The following is an 11,151-nucleotide window of genomic DNA, read 5'->3' as shown; positions in this document are numbered from 1 at the left end:
TTAAAAATATTGTAAATACATAAAATACTCTTTACTTAAAAAAAATATTAATTTCAAACTATTGTACATGAATAAGTATAGTAGAAAATACTTTAACTTAATTCGTTATTAATATACTTGTTATGTTAAGTTTATTAGCAAAACAATAAAAAAAATTTGAAGAAAAAATTCAACAATTTAAATTGATGTAATAATTTATTAACAATTGAAATGATGAAGTACATTTTAGTTAAAAAATAGTACAATTTGGTTCAAAATTAATGTGGTTTAGTTAAAAAACGGTTCAAAAATAGTGCAAATCAATTTAAAAATAGTGCAGTTTGTACAACAATTCAGTTTATAATAGTTTAGTTCATATTATAGTGCAGTGCAGTTCAGTTCAGTTTGTTAGGCAAAAAAACAGTTCAGTGCAGTTCAGGTGAATTATTTTTTAGTTCAGTATAATTTTTAATAGTTCAGTGCAGTTCAGTATTCTTTGCCCTTAACAACTTTTTAATTATTCTAAAGACGCACATCACATTTGTCTTGCTATTGTTGTTTCATCGTGTGTGTGTGTGATTTTTTTAAAAAAAGTTTAAAGACATCTCCAATACATATTTCTTAAGAGAATTCTTCAGCTATTTCTTTTTTATTGTCATGGACTATTTTTTTTTTTTTATAGTTTCCATAATGTTGTATTGGCTTTTAAAAAACACATACCAAGTCTTGTTTTAACGATTAAAAAAATTCAAAAAACCTAAAGAAACTTATTTATATATATATATATATATATATATATATATATATATATATATTACTTTTATTTAAAATTTAAGAAGAATTTCATAGCTAAAGCTCCAAATTTCCATTTTGAAATGCATCTCCAATTACATGTTTAAAACCCATCCTTCGAACGTTGTAGAGTAATGTGATTAAAGAAATGGAGGCAGAATCTAAGACTAAGACAACTAGCCTCAAACAAAGTTACTATATCTTTAACTAAGAAGAAAAATACAATTTTACTCAAAATTATACAACAAGCATCACCCTTAAATAGGCATTTTCTTCAAAAGTTGCCCTTGGATGAAGCTGCAAATGAAAAAAAATAACAATGATATAGATCATTCACAGTAAACACTTGCTTCTTGCATATGTTTTACAATTAAAAATGACAAAAAAAATATCTACTTACATATATTCATTGTGATGGATAAATCAATATTATTAATGGATATTTATAAATAATTGATATTTAATTATCTGTTTATTATGAGGTATAGGTATCAATATGCGTATTTGTTATCCCCATTGAATATTTTCTTTTTAAATTTATTAAGTGATCAATATTAACCATGGAAAATTATTTTAAAATTTGATTTTATATATTTTTATTTAAATTTATGAAATTAAATTTATTTTTGTAAAAATTAATTATTTAAAATTTATATTTTAGTACAACTTATTTAATTTTTTTTAAAACTTTATTTACATTAATATTTTATTGATTAATTTTTTTACATTATATTTAAAATTCAAATTCATATTTTAAATAATTTTATTTTAAAAAAATTAAAATAAGATATAAAAATATTCATATTACTTCCTACTGTATAAAAAATCCGTATTAGTTTTACGAATACTTGATAAATAACAAAATAAATAATAAAACAAAATTCTTAAAATTAAGTAATAAATAGATATTATCCATATTCAACCTTGATCCCTATATACAATCCCGTCATAATCATTTACTTTCATTCATGTTACTCTGTACTGTGCATTTACTTTCGATTTTTGAATTGTTTAGTGTAATTTTCATCAGAAGAATCAAATACAAATACTCATTAGAAGGATCAAATAAAAATTCTAAATACTAAGAGACAAAATTGAGGTACCTTTTTGTGTAATAGTAACAAAAGTCAGCCAAGATGAACGATTGAACTATCTCTGCAACAAAAGCTGCCAAAAACCAGAAATAGCCACTACCAGCCAGAAATAAAAATGTCCCTCTCGTGTCACAAATCTACAAAATATTACAAACATTATACATTATTTAATGGGTTAATAAATGACACAATATTTAACAAAAACTTACAAAGTTCACCAATAATTACAAAAAGCTTCGATCTAACCCTATCGATCTAAGATATTACAAATACAAAATGTTATTGCATATGGATAGATGTTTAGAAGAGACTCAACCATAAGATAATAAATTTATAAATTATTTATATAATATTCAATTTGTATTTTTTTTTTGTAATGTGTGTTTTTAATGTTAATGTATTTCGTAATAGTTTTTTTTAATATTAAAATAAAATTATGTTAAAATGGTATAAATAATTTAAATATTATATTAAAATACGTTTAAAATATTAAATTATAAGATGAAAGATTAAATCAAATCAAAATTTTAAAGAAATACTAATTATAATTTTTATTGAAAATTAAGGTAAAAAAAATATTTAACTCTATTAAATATCTAGAAAACCTAAGTAAAAATTGATCTCACCTGAACTATCCAATGGGCCAGTGCCATGAATCTTGAAACACCAAGAGCAAATACATAATATCCTGTAAATGTTTCAATCATCTAGAAACATACGAGTTAAAACATGTGTTCTGAAACTGAACATATAAAGAACAAAAAAGTAACAAAAATCTGTAACTGAGTCTAGAGAAGCAACCTTTGCATTCTGCATAAAACGAAGCTGAGGGATGACAGAAACAGCTTCTAGATAAATACTGAATGCCATAAAGAATCCAGTAATTCTCCATCCATTTATATAAGGGTGGATTAGTGTTGCAAGGATTGCAGAAGGCACCACCTAGCACACAGAATTAGTAGATGTTATTGCTACATTTGTTTTGGTCTATGTACACATTCATTGCAAATATGAAAATCATTATGTCAGCATAGATCGAGACGAGAAAAATTGTGGATTCAATTCTCACAGAAATATAATATTGATTTAGTAGGTTTGGAATGAAGGATAAGAGAGATCGTGAATTCAAGTTTTTCATTATCATATAAAAAAATTAACATTACTGATAAAATAAAATAGATCGAACGCATTTAAACAAAATCAACATAGAATACTAAAGGAGTGATCATCATGATTATCTACTTATATGTTTTAAATTTGTCTTATTTTTAATTGATGTTAAATTTTTAAAACATTTTTTCTCGTATCGAGATATATGCGTATCAAATATGAAACTAAATATTAATGAATCATCTGATAACACGTGACATGTGACATGTAAATATATATTTATTGAAAGAGAAAAAGAAAGGCTTCAAAAGTACAAGAAGGTGTGCAGTTAAGTTTATTTACCACAAAGTATAGCTTCATATTGTCAAGCTCCTTGATATAGGATGACTTCAACTTGAATCTTATCATCCATATGATCACTAATGTTGAAGAAAGAGATACCAAATCTATAACAGATTGGACTTTATGTACATTAAACTTGCGACTTAATAATCTTGCTGTAAGGAATAGAGCTGTGAGCTCTTGGGTAATAAGTGATAAACCTGAAAATTGAACTAGAATTAGAATTATAGAACTTGATTCAATGGAACCATATCAATACAACAAAAAAGAAGAAAGTATTTATTTGGTTGGTTCTTTTTTTGTTTTATAAATATGTGATACATATGATAAACAACGTTATTGAAACAAAAGAGTTAATTATACTCATCAATGATGATGAAAAGGAAAATTACCAGAGCAGGTTTTGAGAGCAAAAAGCTTGTATGTGAGGGCTATTAGCCCCACAGAGTGGATTACTTGAGAGGCTAAGAAGAAATAAAAGCGTCTTCTAATGGTGGATTTTAAGACCAACAAAGCAATTACAGCAAGCAAAACCCCCAAAAAGATCTTCACTTTCATTGGCAGCTTCTTCAACTTTTCACACAAAACATTCACTGCAGAATTTCTACTCTTTGCTCCCATTTGTGTTTAGCAAAAGATCACTAATATCAGAATGTGGGTTTGGTTCAAAAACTTTGTTTTGTGGACAGAAATTTGTTAGAGTGGTTTAGATTATAGAGGAATTTCAGTAGATAGAAAAGGTGTTTTGAAGAGACACTGTAATGTGACAATAAATTTCTTTCCTTTTTCAAAATGAAGACACTGAGGAATTTAAGGAAAGTTCCAAGGAGTCAAAAGGGGATGGTTCCAACATTAGTGCTGTTTTGGCAGAAAAATATACTATTTTTCATTTTTAGAACAAAGGAAAATTTTCTCACGCAAATGTTTGACAGTTGAGTCAATTGACTGTTTTTTTTTTATATATAGTTGACTTTTTTTAATGTGGTACCTCAAATATTATAATTTTATTATTTGAACTTTGTTTCTGACCTGAGTACATGATGTATGTGTATTTAATTTTATACAATAGATAGAATGAGTCAAAACAGCTGTTTAAGAATAAATTAAATTATAAAGCATTCCATTCATTCAATTAAATTGAATAATATATTATTAGGAAAATAAATTAGTAATTAGTAATTTTTTTCGATGAATGAGGAGAACATGAGAACAAAGAGGTCAACACATTAAATTAATGAAATAAAAAATGTTTCCAATTTTGTAAAAATCATTAATAATGTGTTTGGATTGGGGTATGGATTTGAGAGAATAGATTTGTGTTGATTTGAGTTGAAGATGAGAGTATTTAGATTGAAAGAAAGATAGTTTGATTTAAGTGGATGTGAGTGAAAAATTTGTGAGAATTTGTGTATGATGTAATTGATAAAATTTAATAAATTTTTATTTTTAATATATTAAATTATTTTACCCTTCACAATAAAATAAATACAATGTAAATAAGAAAAAATGATGTTAAAATAAAATTCAAATTGTTATTTAAAATTAGAAAAATATAACTTACTAATATCATCATAACATTTATTTTTTTTCTGTATCTTGAGTTCTGTTAGTTATTGTTAGTAATTTTTATTTAAATATTTTCTAAAATTATGTAATTAAAGTATAATTATTTTAAATAATATTAATTAAATATATCTTTTTTCATTTTAAATTTATAAAATTTAATATATTTTAAGATATTAATTATTTAAACTTATAATTTATGATCTGATTTATTTAAATTTAATTTTTTGAAAAATCAAATTCACTTAGACTAATATTTTATTATAAAATTTTATTCAAATTATACACTAAGTTAATATACTTACAAAATAAATTTATATTTATTAAAAATAAAATAAAATAAATGAAGAAAAAAATACAATAGTTGTTAATGAATAAAAAAAAACTGTTAAAATAGTTTTAATGAAAATATATAAAAAACTGTTAAATTATATTATAAAGGATAAAGAATAAATAAGTAAATTTGGAAAAAAAATGAAATTTTATTTATATATATAAAATTATAAATAAAAACTTCATAAATATAAATATATTTTCTAGTAAATAAATATTATATATAATATAAATATAAGGCTTAATTACTCGGAACATACCCAGTTTGGTTGCAAAATTTCAAAATGGTACCCACTTTTAAGTTTGTGTCAATTTAGTACCCAAATTCATAATATGTAGTACATTCCGTTAAGTTTTTACAAACGCCATTAAGTACCTTGCCACGTGTCAGCCTCTGGTTTTTTTAATTTTTTTTAACTATTTAATTTTTATTTATTTTTTTGAATTTAAAAAAAATAAAATTGTCACGTGTCAAATCCTTGATGTGACATGTGGTATTGTCAGTGACACGTGACAAGGTATCTGCCAAGTGTCATTGTCTTGATTTCAATTTAGTTCCCACATGTGTCTAGTTGTTTCCATTTAGTATCCATATATGTTTATAACTTACAAACAATAATAACAATCACAAAAAAGAAATTAGGCTTAAAGATTTAAAAAAAATACTACATGAATCCAATTTGTTTGCAATAAACTGCATGAAACCAATTAAATAAAATACTACACAAGCTCAAAAAAGAAAATAAAAGATAGAAACGTAATAAACTTCATGAAAAATATTTGTATAAGGACAACAAAAATAAATTAGTGACCATTAACCTAATTTTAAATTAATCAAACTCATTAAATGAATTTAGGTGTGTTAACTTAAGAAGTTGCATGTAGGTTTAAAAGAAAATGGATAACTAAACTTTATAAAACTAATATAGGATACATGAATATATATTATCATCTCAATTATATATCTGAAGAATATGAGATCTTTAATATTGTTTTGAATATTATGTTTGGTCAACGTTAATAAAAGATACCACTTATAAGATTGATTTGAGCGAAGAAAAGTAAGTAATTAAATAAATTTTGAAACAAAGATGCATTAACATCAGTCAAACTAACACTAGAATGCTTTAATTTAAAATTTAATCTAAAAATTATTTATAAATCACATAAGCTAAGTTAACGTACATACATATTCAACACCCGACGCTAACGAATTAGTTTCCATGATTTTAGATCTTCATATTCATGGGTTGCAAATCTTGTTGACATATGAAGCCAAGGTGGTATGCATCTTGAAGACTTCATGAAGATTTAATGAAGCTCTTCTGAACAATCTTGAAGTCATTACCATTGGAATGAAGCCTACATTGATGAAGGAAAGGAGATTTGATGATATTGATGTTGATCAAGGCTGGAACATGTGCTCTCCACATAGTTACATCATTAAGAAAGTGTATTTGAAGTTTGTAATTCATATTTTAGACCTTGTAGCATTAATTAGATGTATTTGGTCTTAGGTGTGTCTTTGAATCTGTTGAATGGTTTTTTAACAGGTTAAAATGTCTCTTTTAATCTGTTGAATGGTTTTTTAACAGGTTAAAATGTTGGCTGTAGTAGTTTTAAACTACAACAAATTCAATCAATTGATTTAGTTTTTAATTGACTGATTTCACTTATGTCAAGTGAAATCAATTGATTGATTTGAGAATCAACCTGTTGAATTTCGTAACAGTTTGACTATAAAAGCTGTGATTTTCGAAAGAGAGGTTTGTTAATATTTTTTAGCGCGAATTTGTTATGGAAATTTGTGGAAACTCTCTCCTTCGTGATCATACAGTTTGCAGCAGTTGAAGATTGATCTTGGATCAATTCTTGGAGCTTTTGGCTTGGTTTGAAGCTTGGAGAAAAGGGTTTGTGGTAGGCTGGGTTGTGCTACCACGAGGTTTGATCTTTCTCAAGCTTTGTGTGTGTGCCTGGTGCTTTTCTAGGTCTGCAAGAGGGTTCTTGTTGTGCTGGTGTGATTCTTGTGTGATTCAAGAGTCTTTTGAAAGGGTGGATACTTTGTAAATCTTTTGAAATAGTGCAAAGTCAAGCTCAGGTTGCCATGACAAAATGGATGTAGCTCAGGTTTGAGTGAACCAGTATAAAAATCTTGTGGTCTCCTCTCTTCTCTAACCTTTCTCTCTTGCATATTCATTTTAAAGTTTAAAGAACTTGTGTTTTAATCATCTTTTTCATGTTCTTGCATGTTTTCATGGCCTCTGCAGCATTGAGCATGTTTGCATAATCATTTAGAACCTGTCTTGATCATTCTTGTGCACTGTTTCTGGTTTAAAACTCGAATCTGCATTTCCTCATTTTTCCTAGTATTTTAGTCGACTGTTTTTCTGTTTCAATCGGTTGATTATACAAGAACAAAATCTGTCTAGTAAAATCAATCGATTAACATTGTTTTTGATCGATTGAAAGTATACAGTTTAGTACTGTTTGCATCCTAACTTGGTGATCTAATTGATTCAATTAAAGGTAGTTTTTAGCTTACAAAGATAGCCTAAATTTTTAATTAGCGAATTCAACCCCCCCTTCTTGGCATTTCAACCATTTCAAAACTAACAAATCTGGCACTAACAAATATTTAATGTCGACTTTTACATGTTAGCACCAAATGTTGGCCAACGCAAAAATTCTGTTTTCTTATACTCATAAATCACCATGACTTTGCATACATTTTACCTTTATCTTTTTAAGAGTGGATATTAGTAAAATATTGTTTTCCATTTTAAAAGTTGTCAAACTCTATATATATATATATATATATATATATATATATATATATATATATATATATATATATATATATATATATATATATTTGTCTCCTTAAAATTTTCCCTTAATCATTGCATAAAAATACACCGTAATTAGAAAAATAGTTATTCAAAGAAATAAAGGCATAATTAACCTATGGATAGCTACCCAAGAACAATGTAGTTGGGTTCTCAACAAAGGGAATGTTAAGGAGCGGCCTACTACTTATCAGTCGAAGGAGCCCCTTGCTTTGTATGTGCCTCTCATCCTATTTCTGGGTCTATGCCACTATAGTGAAAACCTCGGGGAGTTGTCGGGGTAGAAGAAAAAACAATGTTCCTTATCAGATTCAACACATCTCAGTTTGACAATTTGTTTCTTAAAACCCTTGGATTGGGTATATACAGTAAAAAAAGACCCATATTAGGAACCATTTACATAAATCCCCCAACTTTCTGACCATGCTTTAGTTGATTAAAATACATGAATTTATTAGTAGTGTGTGTTATGTGTAGATATTCACATAGGATTGAAAAACACTTTTGAAATGCCCAATTACTGGGTGTAATTGAGTTGACGCTAATCACATTGTAGATAACATAGGACACTCAAAATTAGACAAGGGAAATATGATATTTAGGTTTTAAACATAAATTCATACACTAAGGTGAGGTCGGTAGTATCAGGTAAAGGTTTTTGATATATTGTATCACTCTTATCACAAGCTTCCATTTCTAGAAACTCGGCCACTATAGCAGAACAAATACTAAAGGACAACACAAAGCGTTCTATCTACTTGGTACTTAGGAAAGTAGAGGTAAAGGTCACAACTTTTCAGTGAAACTAAAAGTACTTTAGGTGATTAATGGGAGGAAACCTATTTCTGCTACCCCTTTTGAGGGGTTCTTTAGTGACCTTCGAAGAATCCCTAACTTTGAGTTTTGCTATTTCAGCTTTACGGCTAGGAACAAGGGAAAGAGGAGCAGAGTTAGGTTCCTCGAAAAATTCTCCTTGACTGATTAAGTCAGTATGACTCGAGTACTCATCTTCGATGGCAATAATCCATTACCTAACCAAGGGATGTTATTCATCATACGAATAAGAAATAAAAATGGAAGACCGAAAGGCAAACCTGGAGCAAGAACGATGACGAACTTTGCAGCTTGGATGAAGATGAGTGCCAAAATGGAAGATCAAAATAAAGTACAAAGGTAGGAGGATATGAAGTGATTGATGAAATGATTGAAGATTTGAAAATTAAGTTTAGGAAGAAGTTGAGCGGTTCTGCATAGCTTGAAATTGTATCCCTAGCAAGGCATTTCTTGAAACTAAAATTTAAAATTATATTTTTAAATCATTTCATGCCACGTGTCCATAAAATGATAAGAATAGATTCTTGTCAGAAGCTAAAGAGGTTGCAATAGCGCCTATCAACAACCCCTCATTAACATGTCAGAGAATAATTAATTGTGAAACGAGTATTTATAGTAGTCGATAATATGCCATGATATAATAAGATGGTTGTCCTTGTGCACAATATGTTGTCAAACCGACTAAGAAGTCGGTAATTAGTTTTGCATAACGTATAAACTCGTTCGTGTCATTATAGAATCCACTTGCGTTTAGTCATTAAACTTCCAAGCTCTAGGGGCTTATGTACCTACCCATCTCAATGTTATAATTAATTTTGTATGTTAACTCAGGCCGAAATAAGCACATTATCGAAGGATCCAAATAAGAGATAAAAAATATATTTCAACCACCGCAAAATAGGAAAGACACAATATGTATATGATATATGATTTTCAACCTGAAACATATTATATTAATTTACCTCGGTTGATACACACTTGATATTTATAGGCCTAATAATAAATGTCTAAATAACATAAAGTTGGATCCATCTCATTATAACTTACTCGCTATAATTATTCATAAGGTTCTTACTGCCTTGAGTGTCAAAGAGTCTTTACGGGTCGACTTTCCTTCCTTGTGATTTGGACATCATTCACAAGTCAGCAATCGGGCAACCCACCTCCAAGATTGCTCGGCCAAACTTGGTAGGAACAATGAAAAAATATATATTTTACATATTTCTTGCATTTGGGGTTTAGGGTTTGTATACATTTAGCACAAACAATGGCAAACTTGTTTTGGGTGTTTACGACCAAAAGCTTTGCAATGACCACCTTTCCCGCAGAGATGCTTTAGGCAAAGGGAATTACAATGTTTATCGTCATTTGTTCCTGGGTTACAACTTCATACATGGTTGTCATAACAACATTTTACATTTGTTTGTATATCTTTTATGTCCATCAATTCAGTTAAATCCATCACTTCACTCTCTTTCATCGTTTTCTCGTACCTTGATTTTGCTGCAACTATGTTCACACAACAACATAGTATTTGAAAATGTCATTTATAACATCATAATCAACTCCTCCCATATGCATACGTGATGAACGCAACTACACATTTTAACTTCAACCTGTATGCGTCACTACATGACCTTAAGTTAAATTAACCTTGGATTAAGTAAATCTTAAATCTTTACTCCATGAAACGTATTTCTATTCATTGAATCTTAAATTCTTAAAGTATGGACCATATATTTGTTAGGTAATTGTCGTTAATGTACACTATAAAATAGACATTAGAACTAAACTTTCTTAGTTTCTCCAATCATAAAATTGAGTATACCTGAGAACAAATTGATTACAACAATTGCAACAAGTAGCAAAACACCTTTTGTTGGTCCAGCCATCTTCAATGCTTTAATGTTTAATTGCTTGTGTGAAATAAAAGGAGAATTGCAATATATACATATAGACGAAGGAAAATATGGCCTTAATTAGTTAGTTGTTGAGAAAATTGGCAACTCAACAAAAAAGTTAATGATTTGTAAAATACCTAAAAAAAGTTAATAAAGTGATTCGATTTATAACTTACAAACAATAATAACAATCACAAAAAAGAAATTTGGCTTAAAGATTTAAAAAAAAAAACTTGATTTTCCAATCATTGTTTTAAATATACTACATCAATCTAATTAAATAAAATACTACACAAGCTCGAAAAAGAAAAGAAAAGATAGAAGCATAATAAACTTAATGAAAAACATCTGTATAAG

General features: G+C 27.8%; 1 protein-coding gene across 1 annotated transcript; it reads right to left on the bottom strand.

Moving 5' to 3' along the window:
- Positions 1-842: 842 nt before the first annotated feature.
- LOC114166252 (uncharacterized) lies at positions 843-4,009 on the bottom strand. The gene is made up of 6 exons (XM_085667625.1): positions 3,710-4,009; positions 3,318-3,517; positions 2,667-2,807; positions 2,492-2,572; positions 1,875-2,002; positions 843-1,068 (listed from the first exon to the last, which is right to left on the bottom strand). The coding sequence occupies exons 1-6, from the start codon at positions 3,936-3,938 to the stop codon at positions 1,029-1,031; spliced, it is 819 nt and encodes a 272-aa protein (XP_085523751.1). The 5' UTR covers positions 3,939-4,009; the 3' UTR covers positions 843-1,028.
- Between the last annotated feature and the right edge of the window lie 7,142 nt (positions 4,010-11,151).

The sequence above is a fragment of the Vigna unguiculata genome, chromosome 10, assembly GCF_037176805.1.
Source record: "Vigna unguiculata cultivar grain cowpea cultivar isolate G323 ecotype 2 chromosome 10, ASM3717680v1, whole genome shotgun sequence".
NCBI lineage: Eukaryota > Viridiplantae > Streptophyta > Magnoliopsida > Fabales > Fabaceae > Vigna > Vigna unguiculata.
Note: the sequence above shows the minus strand (reverse complement) of the source record. Positions and strands in the feature narration are given on the sequence as shown.